Source organism: Oryzias latipes, chromosome 7 (assembly GCF_002234675.1).
Source record: "Oryzias latipes chromosome 7, ASM223467v1".
Classification (NCBI taxonomy): domain Eukaryota; kingdom Metazoa; phylum Chordata; class Actinopteri; order Beloniformes; family Adrianichthyidae; genus Oryzias; species Oryzias latipes.
Genome location: NC_019865.2, coordinates 23,334,789 through 23,354,787, shown reverse-complemented (window position 1 = coordinate 23,354,787; position 19,999 = coordinate 23,334,789). Strand labels below are relative to the sequence as shown.

General features: G+C 40.7%; 1 protein-coding gene across 12 annotated transcripts in view; it reads left to right on the top strand.

Moving 5' to 3' along the window:
- Positions 1 to 19,999, top strand: part of hspg2 (heparan sulfate proteoglycan 2) — a 130,604-nt gene that overhangs the window by 88,347 nt on the left and 22,258 nt on the right. For 10 of the 12 annotated variants that reach the window (XM_023956854.1, XM_023956853.1, XM_023956859.1 and 7 more), the window contains 13 exons: positions 429 to 515; positions 1,566 to 1,624; positions 1,715 to 1,879; positions 1,954 to 2,064; positions 2,136 to 2,236; positions 3,340 to 3,520; positions 9,350 to 9,409; positions 13,352 to 13,474; positions 14,172 to 14,324; positions 16,081 to 16,241; positions 16,432 to 16,509; positions 17,894 to 18,029; positions 18,239 to 18,393. In XM_023956854.1, coding sequence (XP_023812622.1) covers positions 429 to 515; positions 1,566 to 1,624; positions 1,715 to 1,879; positions 1,954 to 2,064; positions 2,136 to 2,236; positions 3,340 to 3,520; positions 9,350 to 9,409; positions 13,352 to 13,474; positions 14,172 to 14,324; positions 16,081 to 16,241; positions 16,432 to 16,509; positions 17,894 to 18,029; positions 18,239 to 18,393 — 1,570 coding nt within the window. The remainder of the gene's footprint in view (positions 1 to 428; positions 516 to 1,565; positions 1,625 to 1,714; positions 1,880 to 1,953; positions 2,065 to 2,135; positions 2,237 to 3,339; positions 3,521 to 9,349; positions 9,410 to 13,351; positions 13,475 to 14,171; positions 14,325 to 16,080; positions 16,242 to 16,431; positions 16,510 to 17,893; positions 18,030 to 18,238; positions 18,394 to 19,999) is intronic. The other 2 variants (XM_023956857.1, XM_023956858.1) reach the window with 2 other exon arrangements.

Below are 19,999 nucleotides of genomic sequence, written 5' to 3'. Positions count from 1 at the left end.
CAATACTCTTCTTGACGGACCTGAAAGGGGCAAAGTCATTGGAGTCTTCCTCTATGAACAAAGAAAAACTGCAAAATAGAATCGATGATCAATATTCGTTTGGCATCCATCCACCCACCCATCCATCCACCCACCCATCCATCCATCCATCCATCCATCCATATATGTATTTTCTAAACTCTATCCCTTTTGTCGTCACATGGTTGCAGGATCATATCCCGGTTACTGGGCGAAAGGGGGTCTTTTCTTTGACATTTTGATCAAAAAAAAATCTTTTTGTTGCTACCTGCTGAATCTTTCCTCTGCATTATATTCGGTTTCCATCAGTATTTTTTAATAAAAAAAAACATTTTTAAGTAGATTTTTGCTGAATATGTCGATAAAAACATTTTTCAGCAGCTGTTCTTTGATACCGTCTCATATTTCAGGTTCTCCCCCACCTGTGAGAGCCTCGGCAACGCAGGCTACCGCTGCACAGCTTGCCAGCCCGGCTACACCGGCCAGTACTGTGAACGGTAAAGTAGCTCTTTCTGCTTTTATTTCATAAAATTAATACTACAACTGATGTAAAGAATGCACTTTTAAGAGTTCATTGAGCTAGTTTCAGGAGCAAATATGTTACAGCGGCAACCAAGTAGACCAGTGTTTTTCAACCTTTTTTGAGCCACGGCACACTTTAACCTTGACAAAAATCCCGCGGCACACCAGCATCCCAAAAAAAAAAAAAAAAAAGCAGAAACTCATAGTCTGTTTTGATCTACAGCCCCCCCCCCCCCCGGCAATCTGACGTGCATTTTTGTGATAATTGTGGCAGAAAAAGCAGGAAGTTGCAGATGTTTTTCTAAAAGATGTAATACAAGTTAAGTTACATACAAACTGTATGTTCGTTGTGTTTTCAAGACGTGTAAGAAGGACGACTCATTGTACGCTGTCCCTTTAAGCCAATGCATCATGGGAGATGTAGTGTGAAAACTGCGAGAAAACGGCAGAAAGACTCGCATCTCTGAGCTTCATGGTTTTGTTCACTTGTTCCACGGACTGATACCGGATTCTGTGGAAAGCTACACCGCTAAAGACGAGCTTTAGCTGGTGTTTTTGTTGGAACTGAGTGAGTTATGAGCTAAATTGGAACAAGGAAGTGGAGACTTTAACCACTTCTGATTGGTCAGACTGATGACATGTGATTAAGCCTTCAAGAATGATTGGTGGAGTCGTGGAGACAGTAAAAGCTGCGGGACTTTTCTTTACACAGTTATAGCTGCAGCTATTTCGCGTTACCGTCATTCTTATCAAAATGTCTTTAATAGAATCAAATAAACACAAAGAAAAAAGTATTTTATGATCGTTTATATTCCTAACTACTCAGTGTTTTATCAGGACCTGTTTGGATGAACAAAGAGCTGATTTCCTGGAGATGGGAAATGTTTTTAGATCAGTTAATGAGGGCAATTTTCCACGGCACACTTGACCATCTCCCACGGCACACTAGTGTGCCGCGGCACACTGGTTGAAAAACACTGAAGTAGACAGTCATCAAGCTTGACCAAACACTATTCTCGTCTCAGATGTGCTCCCGGATACGTAGGAAACCCTCAGAACAGAGTAAGGTGTCGCCCACATGACGGTAAGGTTTCAGCGGTAAAAAATGTGCGGGAGAATTAAGAGATATTCCTGTTGTCACACACGGGAAGTGAACACTTGATGACATTTCCAGCCGCGGCCGCTCTGATTGTGAAAGTTTATCCGGAGAGGTTCCGAACTTCCCAAGGCAGCTCAGTGACTCTGCGCTGCCAGGTGTCTGGATCTCCTCCGCACCACTTCCACTGGTCTAGAGAGGACGGACGGCCCATCTCCAGCAGCACTGAAAGGCGCAAGGAAGGTACGGCTGCTGAACTGTCTTCGCTGTTCTGGCAATCAATCAAAGAAAAGGTGTTCAGAGGGTGTTTCTTGCAGGAGCGGAGCTACACTTCCCCTCCGTCCAGCCCTCTGACGCAGGCGTTTACATCTGCACCTGCAGGGACCTGCGCAGCACCAACAGAAGCCGGGCTGAGATTTTTGTCACCGGTTTGTGGGTTTAACAATTTGTGCCTTCTTTTTCTGTCACTGTGTTTTCTGACATTGCTACGTTTCACCAGGTGGGCCATCTAAACCTATCGAGGTCACGGTTGAGGAGCCTAAAACCCAGACGGTCCGGGTCGGTTCGACTGTCAGCTTTATCTGCACTGCAAGGAGCAAGGTAAGAACCGGACCAGCATTTCTAGATTGGTTCCAGTCAAAACCATTGACTGAATAAGAGAACTGGACCGAGTGAGTGTGAGGTCACCTATAGAAAATGGCTAACTTCCAGCTCCAACAAAATGAATGTCAATTCAGTCGCCATTTTTTCACGATATGGACACCACCATATTGGAGCCAGACGACAATTGTAGGGAGTACTTCTATCGAGGCATGTTATTGGTCAGTTTATATCTTGAATAACTTGCACAATAGGAAAAACTATTAGGTTTTAAAAGGTATCAGAGCAAGAATGATTATTCTGACAAAGAGAATGAATGAGTAAAAGCTGTGTATTTCTTTATAAAATGCTATGGGATTTTTGCTTCTTGAAAACCAGCGGGAACTTCCTGATTAGAACGTGAGGGGAAGGGGTCACTTGTTCTAGTTCTCATATACATCTACCTTTTTTTAACATGTTCTTGCTAATCCAAATTGTTTTCATGATATTTGTTCTTTCAAGTTATAAACTGACCAATCAGATGCCTCAATAAAAGTAGGTGGTCTTGCGTCAAATGTTCAAAACATTTGAAAGATTCTCCCAAGCCTTAAGAGGTAGGGATGTGGCTTTCCAACAAGCTCACTTCTGATTGGTGAGACTGGTTGCCACAGAAACCTAGTCCTGGATTGATTCAGACCAATCACTGCTCACTGACGTCGTCTGGCTCCAACATGGCGGCCTGTGTCACTAAAAATTGGCAACTGAGAGAGTCTTGAATCTTGGATCATTTCTTATTTTGTCATTGAGCGGGGGAGGCTACCATCAGCTCCTCACACATCTCAGAGCCTAAAACCTGGAAAACCAGCACCAGAGGCTGATAGACTGACCAGTCATCCCCTTAGCAGCCGCCACTGTCTCAGTTTTAAAATGAGAAGGTTAGACTAAAAATGCTGCAAAACTCTCCAAATTAAACCATTATTCAAACCATACTTCAACTCTATATTTATGCTGTTTTGGTGCATCCCAGTGATGCCCACACACTCAATCAGTCCCACGTGTGTTGTTTTTTTACTCCCGCTGTTTTATGTCTAAAGCTGCAGAGCAGTAACTTGTGTCCTTAACAGTCACCAGCCTACACCCTGGTGTGGACCCGAGAAGGTAACCGAAAGCTCCCCAACCGGGCCATGGACTTCAACGGCATCCTGACCATCCAGAACGTGCAGCCCGCGGACGCGGGCGTCTACATTTGCACGGGCTCCAACATGTTTGACATGGACGAGGGCAGCGCCATCCTCTATGTGCCAGGTTTGTGATCCTCGGCACGGCACTCCCCTCCTGCTCCCACGCCGCCTCTGGCTGGCGAAGTTCCCCACCTTCCCGCCTCACCTCAGCTTGGAATGATGCATGTTTCTCTGTTTAACTGCTTTACTGTGTGTGATTTCAACTCTGCGCTCTGGGCTAACAGCACATTAAGCTTGCAAGTCTTCATCCTCTGCTCTCTGACAGCAAACACGTCCTTATTGTTGTGATCCAGCTTCCTGCTGCTTTCCGCCTTGTTTGTCGCTGTGATTGGATTTTTCTAAATGGTACATCAAGAAATACAGCTTGTGGATCTAATAATAACAGTTTAGCTCAAATTTTTTTTACAAAACATTAAACCTCCAGGGGATCCCGGTGTGCAGTTTTGATTCAGCTTCTTAGAGGTCAAATCATTTGGAGCCGCGGCTTTCTCAATGACGCTTTGCTTAAACTAGGGCGCAGGTTTGTTTTTCCCACATGCCTTCAGTTAATTGGTGGTGGTTGGATTTGCTTCTTTATCCGTGGTAAACTTTTGCATAAAAGCTACCAAAGGTTTTACAAGCAAGGTGCTGGATTCTGGGGTTTGTCTTGAACTTTTTCTGCCTGAGCTGTGATGGGGGGGGGGTGCCTTGACAATGTGACTGGAAGGAGAACAAGAGGACTTCAGTGCGTCTGCATCCAAAGTAGAAAAAAAAAGCCCAATCATTGGGTGCAAAGATCCTTTTAGAAGTAAACTTACTGCGTTGCACCTCACATCATCCCCATGATGAATGTTTATGAGAAAGCGGTGCTCGCAGCGAAACAAACTGGTATAAAACTCACTCTACAACTTTAATAAAAATACTACATCATTTCTTTATTGATATATTGTCTAGAAATGTGCATGTTTTATCATTAAATGGATAAATATTTCAGATTTACAAAAAAGACATACATTCTTCGTTTTTAAATCAACTTCAGCTGTATTCATGTTTTTATTTACACTTCATTTAATTTCTACATTTCTTACGATTATTTTGAAATTGTTTTTTCTTTTTTTTTAAGAGTTAGTGAATGTGTTTACATTTATGAGAAAACTTACACTTAAAACAGTTACAGGTGTGTTTAAGACCTTTTTCTTCCCTATTTTTATGTTCTCCCTTTAACTGGCTGTAAGATTAAAAGATCTGTTTCTATAACTACTGACATGTACACATTATGATATGATGTATTTATCTCTACTGTGAAAGTATTTTGTGGGGGAATAAAAGATGATTAAAAACATGACACAAAAGGTATTTGTATTTAAATGGATGTGGGCTCAGAGACCTGGATTGGGATTGCATCTCACTGCAAATTAATGAAACAAGAAGAAAAAAATTCATTTAACTGAAAATGTGCCTCAAGTATTTTTTTCACATTCAGTGATAGTAAATTGTAGCCGGTTGGCTCATTCTAAATATGTTCATTTTGCAAGAAAAAGTTTGATTTTGCTATAAAGTTGTGCCGTGGAGGTCACTCCAGTGCAGGACATGTACCAGAAAAATTAAGTTCTTAGTCTCAAAACTCTCCGTTTAGTTTTGTGGTTGGCCAACCTGCCCCAGAGTTCTTGCATCTTTTTCAAACATAGAAACTGCTACTTATAAAACCAACACTTTAGAATTTTGGCTGGTGAAGTCACCTAAAGGTCATTTTGGAACCTTAGTTGCAAAAGTAATTTACCATTTAATATGCATATTTTTTGTTATAAAATTAGCTAAGGTAAGGGATCTTACTGTCCACTATACATTTTTTTTTTAGTAAAAAAGTAAGAATATGAATGGTTTGAGTTAAAAGTTGCATGTCAGAAGGAACATTTGTAAATGTCAAACCTTTCCTGTCAAATTAAGATTTGTAACCACCAGTCTTAAATAAAGTTGTCTTCCATAACTTTCTGTCTGACAGAAACTAAATTAGGAACTATCTGAACACAGGATGAATGCACCAGTGGCGACTGTTTTAAATAAAAAATAATAAAAAAGACAAATTTCTGTATTAAATTCAGCTCTGAAATACTCTTTAATCTGTACTGTAGTGGTGTTGGAAACCCTTCTGGTAAAAATCTTGGCAAAATCCGCTGTTGGATTGTTTTTTTTTTACCAGTTAGTCATAATTTAGCTTTATTTGTTGCCAACTTGGCCCAAATTTTAGAGCATTTTAGGGCATATTATTTGCACATTAGTTTTTATTATTAAATTGGCGTTGCTGTTACATTCTGGGCAAAGTTGCCCGATGTTTTTTTCATTCATCTAAACATGGCCACCCTGTTATCCTTGTTTTTGTCTCTTATCTGTGGCTTTGTTCACACCAACCTCATTTGGTTTGGGGTAAAACAGAACAGAATTTGCTCATTAGTCTAGAACAAGGGTGGGCGAACTACCGCCTATGGGCCAAATGCGGCCCCTCAAACTACTTAATCTGGCCCGCCACACTGGAATAAATTAGACTGATAATCCTCATTTATGGATTTTCTGGTGTGTTCCCATGGTGCACTACAAATATATAGACCCTTGTTTAGGTGCAGAAAATAAATCTGCATTTCTGTGGTCTAGGAAGATTTTGTTGTTTTTCTAACGTTGGTGTGTGTATTCCAAGTGAGACAGTCATTTTTTCGATTATTCCAACACCACATGAATGCAGCATAGAAAAGGGAGAAAAAAGTTTTTTTTTCTCCCTGAAGGACATCAACCTACTGTATTGGTGCAATTGGGACTAAAATGAGAAATAAAAGCCACAGTTTTGAAATAAAACCAAAAAAAGTTCTGTATACATTTCTTTTCAATCAAAATTGAAGCATGTTTTTTTAGTCCAGATTCTATGGTTTTCCTTTTTCTAATGAGGTGAATTACCAAAACACGCCACTGATTTGCTCCTGGTCCTGCCCTTCTGTCAAATTTTAGAACAATATGTGGCTCACGTTTAAAAAAGTTGGCCCCCCACTGGTCTAGACCAATTATGCAGGTGTGAATTTGCTCATGTTCAGACCAAACAAACAGACTGAGATCCATCTGGGAGGTGGTCTCCTTCAGCCTCCAAACAGACTCTGGTACGGTTTGGTTATGGGGTAAATGGGAATGGGCCCCACTTGGCCTAACTCTAAACTTCACCAACCCTTTAGAACTAAAAAGTAACCATAGTGGGGTCAAGGGCAATAAACAGGACACGACTAGCAACCTTTCTTTACCATTTTATTATAGCAAAACTACTTAAACAGATGTTTTTTAAGAATTTGTAAGTGTATCAAGATGATAACTTTTCCAACAATTAAATCAGGAAAGACCTCCATGATAGTTTGTCTGAAATTATGTTGCCCTTTCCTTATGGCATGTGGCCATCTGTGCAGTGGTCGTCACAAATATGCTTCGATTCACACATTTTAGGCAAAAGGTTTATTGAGAAAACAAACCAAATCAAATCAAGTAGGAAAAATTAAATCTGCGCTCGATCCGGACCAAAGAAGCCGTCCAACTTCTTTATATCATCAACCATCCCCAAACGGTTTTGAGATTTCTTTCACTTTTCTATTCACAACTGTTTTAATGCAGTTTGGGGATTTTGAGATGTGTTTGAGACTACTTTTGGAATAACTTCCAGGGACACAACAGCAGGAATCAGCAGGTAACAAAAGGAAACTGAGAACTTCGAGACATTTCGCAAACTCTCAAGTGAATGCTCTTTGGATTTGTTACAAAACTCAAAAAGGTTAATGACTCAGCAAAACCACAAGCTGTATATCTGCATTTTTGTTGTCTTTAGTCAGAAAAAACATTGGTATTTTATGTGTTTAATTTATCCTCCTGCTATTAACCTGCATGTACTCTATAGTTCCACTGCATAAAGTATTTCCATTTCTCCTTGTATTGCTGCACATTTCTAACAGTTTTGCTTGTTTTGTGCATTTATTGTTAACATTCAAAGCAACGCAAGTTACAGTCTGTTCCAAACCTTTAATGCCCTTTTACAGACATTTGTTTGTATCATATTTATTATCAATAAAATGCATTCAAGTCAGTCTTCCATGCATTTGCTGTCTGCATAAATATGTATTCGGTTAGTATAGAAGTTGAATGCATGAAAACGTTGAGAGCAATAACAACAAAAAAACTGAAAATGTATATACAGTTTGGAAAAAAATGAAACTATTCCAACTAAATTTGGGGAAAAACTATGTTTTTATCAGTTATGATGGCATTTTTCTTCTTTGATATCAGAAGACTATGGGAACTTTTTCTGCTTTTTTTGGTGTCAGATGATTTTGTTTGCACATAACGTATGTAACTTTTATATAATTACAAAAAAAGTTATAATTATATATGTAATTATATAAAAAGCTGCTTATAAGCCAATTAACATATTTTGAGTCAAATGAAGACACACCTTCAAACTGAGAGCCTCCTTGCACAGCATTGTGGGAGGATAATTGTTGACCTTTACAAACCCTTTTCATACAGTTCTTAGATGTTTGAAGGTCAAAACATACATTGGCGTAACCATCATAAAAGGGCACTGTCATTAAACCTAAAATACCGGTAGTCCTTTACATCTGTTTTACCAATTGGCAGTTGGAACTGAAGAAGCTTCATTGATGAGCAGAAAAACGTCTTTTCAATTAACCTTTTCAAGTCAAATTACCCCGACAAATACCTGACACATTTAACTAAACTTTGACAACTACAGGAAAAAAAAAACGTTTTGGAGAACCATTAAGTTTCCAAGCTAGAGTTAAGAGAGTTGCTGCTGTAGGTCCTCAAGGCAACCTTTTGACTTCCGGATTGAAGCACATTTAAAAACTGACATTTTATAATTCTAGTGAGTAAACATTTAATAGGTGAAGTTTTACACCAGTAAGTTGGTCCCCATTCACAGTTTTACCCGTTCAAAACTGGAGATTTTTGCTCCAGTGTCTTTCGACTACCGTGACTCTTCAACTATTTACGCAACTGACGCAATTCCAGTGGATTCTGAAGCAGAAAAATGACTGCTTTGCACTAATATGCAACAGTTTACAGTAGTGAAGAGCTTTCACAACCAATGTTAGTCAGCTGTTTGTCTCATAGAGAAAAACTGCTTTTTATATCGGCTTTGCACCGATGTGCTAACTGGCGCAAAGCTGCTTTTCTCCGCCACAATATCAGCGGATTTACGTTGTTAAACGTAAACGGTCGAAGAGTTATGGCATGCCATTACCTAGGTGTCACTGGAAACAGCGACAGGCAGATTTCAAGTTTAAATGCACATTTTATGGTCTGTTCAAACCAATTGAACTCGATTGGTGTCGAATTAAATTCAGAGAGCAAAAATTAAAGCTTTCAAAGCGGAAAACCAATTTCAACTGCAGTGTATGGAGGGGGGAGCATCATGTTGTGGGACTGCTGCTCTTTAGAAAGTAGATGGTACGATAAAAAACGGTTTAGGTCTGTCGTGCATGCTAAAACGTTAAAAGACAAAAAGATGAAAGTTTTGTAGTGCTGAAGGATTTGCAGAGAACGTTTAGCAGAAGTAAAACTATTTGTACCGTACTATCATTAAGATCCTGACCTGTCATAGGCTTCTTAAATGTAAAAGCCAAAGTAAATTTTTTGGTTTAAGAAGAAATGTATCTTTTTTTTCTAAACTGTATGTAAACTTTCAGTTGGACATACTGTGGTGGTTTTTAGTGGTACTTGTGGTGGTTTTTTGAATAACCCGGTGTAAAACAATGGCAGTCTTGGCAGAGAACAATGTGATCTCAGAGGGTGGTAACGGTAAACTGCTGTAACAATCAAAGTCTGGCCTGTCAGTTTACCTGTACCCCTCCCTTCCTCCCTTCATCTGCAGAGGTCTCACAGACTCAGATGTTTTACACAGCCTATGAAATGTTTGAAGGACACGGACTGCGTAAGTCTGCATGGTTTCCTCCCCGCCAAAGCTCCCTGGTTGGATCCTCCTCTTCCTCTCTTCATTCTATATGCACTCATCTTCTGCAGCATGGAGGCACTGGTGGCCTAGTAATGCCCATGTACAATCAACCAAGCCAGAGTTTCCAAATATAGAGTACATGAACCTTAAATAAAAAGAAGCTCTTGAATTTGGTGGATTTTGTGTAGGATTGATTTAAAATCAAAGCTTCTGAGATTGAACCTGAGCATTATGGCTTCCAACCTGACTCTTGGGATTCTTTGGGGTCCATCACTGCAGGAAAAAAGTGCATGTTCGTTCTTCCAGGCTTCTCCTTGTGAATGTTGAGTTTACTTTTCATCTTCTTTGAAGGTCTTTGTCAGTGTTGGGCTTCAGTCTCACAGCGGTCGAACAGCTCACAACACTGGATTTCAAGAAAATAAAGTAATAGAACAAAAGTCCTGGTGAATGCTCACATATAGGATACACTGAAATATCATGTGTCTAAACCATCTCAGTAGAAAAAAATGTCCTAAAAAGAGGTGCAAAAAAATGGATACAAGATGTTAAAATAAGTTGTGATGTCCTGCCCTTAATGCTACGTTTACACTGGGCCGTGCATTTGAGCGATTGCTTCCAATAAAAAGTCTATAAACCCGTTTCAAGCTCGGGCATTCACACGTGACTATGCAAGTTTTAAGATAGGTTCACACAGGCTCTCGTTTAACCCTCGTGCTATCTTATGGGGTCCAGATGACCCCACCCTTACATTGACGTTTAATCCCAACCAGGACAAAGGTGGATAAAGTTGGAAAGATTTCATGTAATCCATGGACACCAGTGAAGATCACAAATCATTGAAGAAAAAAGTTTCAGCGCACTGTCTAGTGGGTCTAGATGACCCAACTCCCAATGTTAAAGTGCCTTGGATTGCACAAGGGTTAAGTGGCCACTTTCAATGAAAAGTCTATGTAAACTCGCGTACACCAGAATTCCAGGTGTCTGCGTTCAGAACGCTTGTCACTACACAAGTTTTTAAGTTCATTTGCTAGCTCTAAGTACAAAAGGAGCATTCATCCAACGCAGTGCAACCAGTTGCAAGACATGAAATCCTGAGACACAAAATCCTGGAGAAAGATATGCACCCCTCTGTAGGTGGTGGACATGTGCAGGAAAACAACAAAAATCACAAGAAGAAGGCGTCCCTCCCTGCCGCTGCTTGCTTGTCCGGTGTAATGAGCGTTCACTTGAATGTGCCTGGTGTGTAGGCACCTATGAAGTCCGTTTTAGGGCTCTGCGTACATAACGCATGGCCATTGAATGCACACTGAAATTTAGACCAGTTTAAGTTTGACCAGTCAAGGATTCCATTATAAATTGGAATAAAGCTGTGAAAGAAAAAGCCATCGGTTCATCCCGCAGTGCCAGTTCTGCTTACCAAAGCAAGAATAACGAGATTTTCCCTCCTTCAACATTTCACACCAAACCGCTTCCAACTGTGAATACATGCGCTATTATTGGGTAGCGACAGTCCAGTGTCAACATCATATGCTAAAAGGGCGTTCAAAAATCCACGTTCAGCGCGTTCTTGTACACACCACACATGCCCAGTGTGTACGTAGCTTAAGACAAGATTAAATCTTAAAATTAGCTAAAAGCAAACTTATTGATCTGGTTATTGGAAAGTCTTAAAAGAAGTGTGTTTTGTTATTTTCACACACGTTTTTCTTTAATATATTCTATTTCAAACGCCAGAAAAGTCCACCTTATTACTAGACCTTAATCATCTTAAAAAAAATGTAATTCAGGAGACAAAAAGAACTTTCCAGTTCCTTTAAATCAAGCAAGTCTGTTTCTTAAAAGTAGACCACTCAGCTCACAAATATACCTTCTGCTTAAAAGTATTTTATAAAGTTAAAAACTTGTTTTGTTGCAGATATTCTTTAAAATAAATATAAGATAAAATGATTTAACAAGATATTCAAGATTTATTGTCTTTAAACAAGTTGTCACATCTGACTGAAAAGTTGCTATTAAAATAATTTTGCCTTATAAATAAGTATAATGGGATATTTAAACTAGAAATTAGACAAAAAACTCTTGGTGAAATATTGTGTTTTTACAGTGCACGATTAAACTTGATTAGTCACCAAAATTTCTCTGACATTACTCACACTTATTAAATCGTCATCATGTTTTAAGACGATTTGGAAACTTCCTTAAAAAGAATTTAGGAAATGTTTAGTTAGAAGCAAAATTAATTTTAGTACATTCATATTCCAAGAACTTCTGTATGAAAATTGGGCTAATGTCAACCTCACGTTTGCACACTTGCTCACACAGTTAAAGTAATTTTCTCATTTATGTCTCAATTTAGTCTCCAGTTAGTTTCACAATGCACCCCTTTTTCACAATTTTTTTTCCACATTTACTGCAGTGACTCACCAAAAAACCAAATTAAGAACAGTTTAAAATGGGTTAAAGACAAAGTTCTCTTTCACTGTGGCGAGATGAATAAAGCTGTTCAGATATGTTGGAAAGGTCAGGCTTTGGGATACTTAAACCAAATTTATCGTGAGCTGTCACAGCCAAGTGAGACAAAAGCCTAATGGTTCTACCAAACATGATGCTACTCAAAGAAGTTACTCAATACTTTGATCATGTGTCAAATATTGGGACTTGGGACTTCAAAGCTGTTCATTAACTATATTTAAATCCTATGTTAGACAAAATCTCCACATTCAAAAAGAGATATCACTTCATCTTTTTCATATTTGTCTTTCCACTGTTTTGTCTCTTTTAAGGAAACATGCTGTCATGGTAGTTATATGTGCCCGGGGCTTCAAACGTCATAACTGTGCTTAAGACATCCTTATTACAACAGTGTCACTATTTCTCAGGAAAAGAAGAAAAACACTTTTTCACATGTGGATCCAACACTAGATTGATATTTTGAAATATGATAGAGAAAAGCCATTTGATTGTTTCAAGTAGAGACTTTTTAGCTTCATTTGTGCAGAAGAGTACAGAAGGTGAGTGGGAAAGTTGGTTTGATCCCAACTGGAAAGAATGTGGGCCCTGGAGCTCAGTATGATCATGCTTCCACGCCTCCTCACCGATTTACAATGAAAGGCATCAACATCTGCTGGGTTCATTGTCAAGAACAATGGAGCGCATTCACCAACTTTCATCGTCTTCATCCTGGACTGACTCTTCATCCGACTTGGAAAACAAAAGAAAAACTTAACACATGAGGATATTTGACCTCATCTGTGGATTTATCTTAAATGAAAGGGAAATATTGATTCACTGTGGCTGTTTGGAGTCATATCCTAAGGCACAGATGACATTCTCTTCACATCCCTTGATGTCATAAAATCTGTGAAACCTCAAAGCCACAGAAAACAAAGCTGTCATCATGAGTGGAAACTTTTAACTCACCTAACATCTTACTCACCGTTATAGTCATTTTAGCTGCTTTTCGTGTTGTAACCACAGAAGATGATGGATCCTCACCCTACCCTTTAGTGTGGGTGTCAATGGGGAAACAGGCTGTAACATTCCCAGAGGTTTTCCGCCCTGATGGGTAGTTCCATACTCCTCCTTCGTCACAGAAAGAGACCCTTCGTTGACCCTTTAGCTTTTGAAATACGTAATCTAGCAGTGTGCCAGGCTGATGCATACGCAGTGGTTTTTCATGGTTCATTTCACACAGTTTTGTCACTACTAAAGGTACAGGCTTGGGTTCAAAGGGGGGTCAAACTCTCACGGTCTTCTGACACTCAAAGGCTTTCTCTATAAAAACAGTGACTGTAGACTTCTGAGGAGGTTTCATAATCCACTTCACTTCCATTCTGAAACCAGTCTGCATCACTGTGCTTCCGTTACCTTGTTATGTCTTCATGCTGGAGCTCCGTTTGACTATTGTGTTCACTTTTGTAGCTGCAGAGGGGGCCCAGCCTGTGGCCATCGTCACTCCCACAGTCCTGAACGTCCTGCAGGGCCAGCGAGCAGAGCTGCGCTGCACTGCGACTGGAATCCCAACCCCAGCCATCGAATGGATCGGTATGATTTTTTTTTAGTCAGGGTGATGGTGATGCCTGAGCATTGACTGTATATAGACGACTGGACTGAGTGAGTGAGACATCAACCATAGAGAATGTCTTGCTTCCGGTTCCAACCAAATAAAGTAAATTCAGTTGCCATCCAGACATCCTCAGTAAGCAGTGACTGGTTTGAGTTGGGCTGAGTCCACATTTCTGTGGCAACCACTCTATCCAATCAGGAGTGAGCATGTGAGAAGGCCACACTCCTTCCACTTAGATTGAGCCCAAGATAATCTGTCAGTAAAATGCTTCAGCCGTTCGATGTGAGGCCACCTGCCTTTATTGAGGCATCTGATTAGTCCGATTATAACTTGAATAACTTGCGCAACAGGAAAATATCATGAAAATTAGGATTTGCAAAAACGTCTTAAAAAGACGCAGTAGAGCAAAAATTGTTATTTTAATAAATAGAATGACTGAGTAATAGCCATTTATTTCTTTATAGACGTCCATGGGGCTTCGGATTTTTTGGTACCGGCGGGTTCTTCCTGTTTGGAAAGCAAGGGGGCAGGGGTCACTTATTCCAGTTCCAGTGTACAGCCAATAGTTCAGAAGCTGCTACTTTCCCCAAAAAAATGTATAAGAAGAAAACACTTAGTTTTGATGCCTGGTACCACATGGTAACATGCATGCTGCTGTGAATGTGGCTGTTACAGGAGGTCCCGGGGGCAGATTGAGTCCCAGAGCTGTGGTGCGAGGCGGCGTGCTGACCTTCAATGCTGTGGATCTGGCTGATGAGGGACAGTACAGCTGCAAGGCCCTAAACACTTACGGGGAGCACACATCACAGGCGTCCATCTTTGTCCGAAGTATGCTCCATGACTGGGAATGTGGGTTATGTGGGAATATTATTCCGTGCAGATTTAAGTTGATCAAATCTGATCAATTTAAATCATGCTGGGTTACATGTTATGAAAATGTATTTTTTTATATTGACAAATACAAAAAAAACATTCATATTACAATTACATTCAATGAGTAGCAATATACCAAGAATAATTTATCATCCACATGCTGAGGATAACGGAGACTGACAGAAACAAACAGCTCAGGCATTCACACTCTGCAGGAACCACATTTGCTTCCTCACATTTGAATGTTTTTTAAAAGGTTGATATTTTTTTCCATTACTCAATCACTGTTAAAAACAAAAAAGTACTGGTTCCAGCTCTGGTTAAGTACCAGCACCGTTTCAAAAGTAACAGATTGGCATTGGTACCCAAAACGGTACCCATATCTTAATATGTATTACTTTTTAGACAAATAAAAACCGTAAACTTAGGCTTACCTGACACAAAATGTCCATGGCAGAGTCTCTTCAGATCTTTAACCCTTGTGCTATCTAAGGCACTTTAACGTTGGGAGTGGGGTCATCTGGACCCCACTAGACAGTGCGCTGAACCTTTTTTCTTCAATGATATGTGATCTTCACTGGCATCCATGGATTACATAAAATCCTCTCCACCTTCATCCACCTTTGTCCTGGTAGGGATAACATGTCAATGTAAGGGGGGGGGTCATTTTGATCCCACAAGATAGCACAAGGGATAGGCATTCCCCCTTCCCACTTGATTTCTATTATTATCCATTGGAAATTGTTCAAATTAGATGCATGAATAGGGAGTTTTTCTGTTGTTACAACCAACAGCAACACATGTGTATCATGATGAAATTTGGTGGCTAATTCTCTACACCAAAGTTGCTGTTTTTACCTGTCCGGTGTCAGTTTACTTGACCCCCCAAAATTGTGAACAATGGCTTGCATGTGACATCACAGCAACGGGGCCTATAGATAGACATGGGAATGCCTCCAGGTTCTTCTGAAAGCTGGAAAAGGTGGACAGTTGATCAATCGATCTTATGGATGCATGAATAGGTAGATGTAAGGGACTTGACTCCAATTAAGATGCTGTGGATGAGCTGAAATAGAGATGGCAATCCAGGTCTTTAAAGTGTCATGCTATGTTCACACCAGCCACAGCAATGCGCATTCCACCGACTACTTCCAATGACAGGTCCATATAAACGTGTGTATATGCATGTATTGGGCTTCTACGTTCAAAACTCAACACATTTTTATGTCAGTTTTGGGGCGCCCAGCCAATGAACACACGTTGAAAGTTAAATCAGTTGAAGTTTGACCAATGAAGGACGCAAATTTGGTAGTGACGAATGGATGGCAATCACTTTTGAAAAATGATCATACAGGAGAAATTAAAAATTGTTTGTGCCTGGCTGGAATTATATAACACCAAGTCTTTCATGTGTTGAAAGACAGCTGAAAAAAAGAAATCCTGGAGCAAGATTAATGAGATTTGCATTGCTTTCACATTCAGCACTATGTTGTTGGTGATAATCACCATGCACCAGTATCAGATAGCGACAGTCCAGTGTGAACACCATATGCTGAAAGCGCATTCAAGAACCCACATTCATTGCGGTCTTGAACGTGCATAACAGGTCTGGTGTGTACGTAGCTTTAGCTTTGTGAATGTCATTGACGAGACAGCAAAAACGGTTTAGTTTTTCATGACAATGAATAATTATAGTACATTTCCCGGATAGGATCCAATCCCATTGGCATTGGCACCCAACCCCAAGTCCAAGTCAATCACCAAAATGTTGAAGTCCTTGAGGGTGACACCTTAAGGTTGTACTGCAGGGCATCAGGGTCACCCACTCCAAAGCTCTCCTGGACAAAAGCGGACGGACAAATCCCTCCACAGGTGAGACATTTCTTATTGTCCTTGAAGGATGACTTCAGTCTGGGAAATTGAGCTATACATTCTTTTAGGATGTCCACAGTCCATAGTGTTTGATCAGACTGTTTAAGAGTATTGACCTTTATTCTCCTTCCCTTCTGTTTGTCTCCTCCCTCCTTTTTTTTATACCCTGCCTGTTCTGCCGTTTGTTCAGGCCATTCCCTCTCACGGTTTCCATCAGTTTAAAAGCAACAGTCTCGATGTGTTACAGAGACGTATTGAGGAGCTGCAGGTCTGTCCATCTGTCTGCTGTCTGTCTGTCCTGTCTCGTAGCTTACATCCATCGTCCGCTACTGACCTCGTCCTCAATCACTGTCCACTAAGTGCATGATCCAACGTGTCCTTTAAATCGCACTTCATACATTTTTGTAGTCAGACCATAGAAAGTTATTGGCACTTGTGGTAAATCCGACCACCTGGATCTGGCATGTAGTATATTTCTTCCTATGTTACAGTGTTTCATAGTTTGGTGTCTCGTGCTGTCCACATCATGCCATTGTCATATTCCAGAGGAGCTCCATCATTCCACTGAGTGTTTTAGCAACACAGTGACCTGTAGGTGTTTCAAACATGCATCGAAACACCTGGCTTTTCTATTTTTGTTTTTTTGTCTGATGTCTCCTTGGCTCAATGGGGGCTTCAGGGTTAGTTTAGTTCTGCCTCAGAGAATCACCGCTGGTGTCAGCCTTTCCCAGGGGTGGGGGTTTCTGCCATGCAGCCACGCAGAAATTCTGTGTGCTCTGGCAAACAGCTTGCTTTAAAAGCCCGTCAGCGGCGTCAGACACTAAACTCGCCTCAGCCACGGCGCAGTCTAACATCCCTCATGGTTGAGCGGGCCGCATCTAAGCAGCTTTGTCTGTGGATGGCCCTGTACCCCCCACCCCTTTACCAATGTAATAATCCATCCCTGGATCCTCCTCCCACCCTGAATGGTTTCCAAACCAATAAATGCTTATTTACACCCATGCTGCCATTCATGATCCAGAAAATCGACATAGCATTGATTGAGGTCTTTGTTCTTGACACCAGGACACAAGATTTTCATAATGCACCCTGTGTAACCTCTGACTCCAATTACCTTATCCTAGACCAGCGGTGGGCAATTCCAGGCCTCAAAGGCTGGTGTGTCTGCATGTTTTCCACAAATCCTTGCCCTACTAGTAGCTGATTACCAACCATAGAAAAGGCCAGAGCCGTATATGTTGGAAAACACGCCCTCAGTGCCCACCCCTGTCCTAGATAATCTGTCCTAACAGTGCTAATTTTGTCATCCATCCTTTTAGAATAGTCTCACCAATCTTGTTGTTGTCAATTCACTTATTTTGATTCATTAACAAAGTCAATCATCATTGTGGAAAGCCTGACGTCACACTGCAGATTCTTTGATCACGTCACTGCAATCACGGTGAAACGAACACAGTTTCAGTAACACCACCTGTCTTGTCTTAAAGGTTTTGTGCTTTTAGCCACCTATTTCAGTATGTCAGCCCTGTATTTTTGTGTGTGTTGTTTTACAGAGGTAGGTACAGTAAGTGAGACGATGCACTTTATCGTGGCAGATCAATGGTGAAAAGAATTTTATGGAATCCTCTGACTAATCGTCCCGTCCCCCTCAGGCTCGGACGGACCGCACAGACATCGGCACTCTGTTGATCCCTGACATCAAGATTTCTGACTCGGGGACTTATATGTGCGTGGGCCACAACAGCGTTGGCTCAAATACCGCTCCCGTTCGAGTCAATGTGCTCAAGGGTAAGCAGGGTTGTTGGATCGTTGCTATATCATTTCTGCCATTAGAATAGTTTTGACCATATCATTTTTCAAACTATGGCCAACTTTATAACCTTATAGGAATGACATATTAGTTTTTTAGATTACAAAACCCTTACTTTCCTCTGTTTAAAGGGGTCATTGTAGCTTTTAAATTACTAAGATGTATCGGTGTTTGTTTTGTGTTGCAGCAGCAGACCATAGCTCCGTAGCTGTTTCCATTCAGCCTTCCATAGCCGATGTTCAAGAAGGCCAGAGTCTGGACCTGAACTGCCTTGCTCCTGGCAATCCTCCTCCAAGGGTCACCTGGACTAAAGTGAGCGGAGGCCTCTCTGCCAACCACAAGGTAATCCCAGCCTTTTATCAGGGGCTTGTTTTCTACAGGTATTTTATTTCCACACATCCTAAAGCTTTAGTTACATGCATTCAATGTATGGGTGCTGCGTTTTTTTGGGTTGCTAAGGCCCTGTTGTGGGCCGTAGAGAGGAGCAGCCACATCTTAAGCAGAGTGCAAGTGGGTCTTGCAGTTCCGTGTGGACACTTTTAAGGACGTCATAAAAATTGAGCGTACGATTTTCATACATGTGGTATTTGTAAGGAAGTATTTGTAAGGATAATGTAAATTACACACACGTATGACATACGGGGGATGCTGTCGTACGATGTCCTTATGTCACACGTTAGTCCAAATGTCCAATGTCCAAATGTCCAAATCCAGGCCTGCTAATTTTCCAGAAACCCTGCCTTATCTGCTGTTGAGTAGTTGGATCAGATATGTTTAGCCAATAAGGAGCTTGAATGACAGGTTGGTTGGAAAAGATGCAGGACACCGACCTTCGAGGCCAGAACTGGATACCTCTGCCCGCGTCCTTACTGATTGAATGGTGCATGGACGGGATGCACAGGTGATACGCTAGTGCCCGTAGGAAGCCAACAAAAGCTATACTCTGATTGTCTAGCATACAAAACTAGAACAGTTAGACGGCGTGCAAGGAACACGCACTCATCACATAAACAGCGCTGACAGACCCCTTACACAGTGCGCAGGGTTCAGGTGGGTTGAAAAGGTAAAAATCTGTACTACGTACCTACAGTATGGCTACTACACCCTTACTCACCTTTAGGTGCTGTATTGGTGTTCGCTATGACCTGTCTGCAGCTTCTTGCCCGTAGAACAAAAAATGTGCTCTAACTTTTTTGCTCCACGTAGCGACGTAAGATCTACCTATTTGATATTTCCTGTCGGCCCCCTGCATGCCCCAAACATTTTTGCCCATTTTTTGCCCAGAGGAAGCTCATATCACACCCATAAGGGAAAGATGTGACAATGGCATTATCCCTTTCCATTTTGGATATAAACAAAATTATGTCCAATTGAAATTTATGACTCAAAAATAAATAAATATAACAACTCAAGGCTTGAGACCTGAAGTGAAATATTGACGCTCTTTTGGCCTTGAGACAGCAGTACTTTAAGATAAATATGCCATACTAATAGAAGGACAAGTTCATTTTTTAAACTTGTCACTTAACATAAAAGCAAGTTTAAATGCCGCAGTCTCAAAGGGGAAAATTTATTCATAAATCCTGAAATATCCTTTTTTGGCTTGAACTTTTTTAAGATGAGGTGAAAAAAACATGTTTAAACCAAACAATCACCATCACTTCATTAGTCTGAGTTAACAGCGAAGCGACCAAAACATTGTTTTCTCACTGATGCATCAGTGCTTAGTGCACTCATTATGGGAAACATCTTTGGAAAATCAAAGCCCAATGATCTATTTTTAAATTGAAAAGCAGCTTTTTTCTTTACTCCTCATCGTTCCCAGGTAATTATCAAAACACCTTCTGACCATTAAACGGTGCTAAACTAAAGCTGTTTTATTTAAGAGCCTAAACAGTTGACAAGGCTTTCAAAATAATGGTCTTTTGACTTAAATACTCTGGTGATT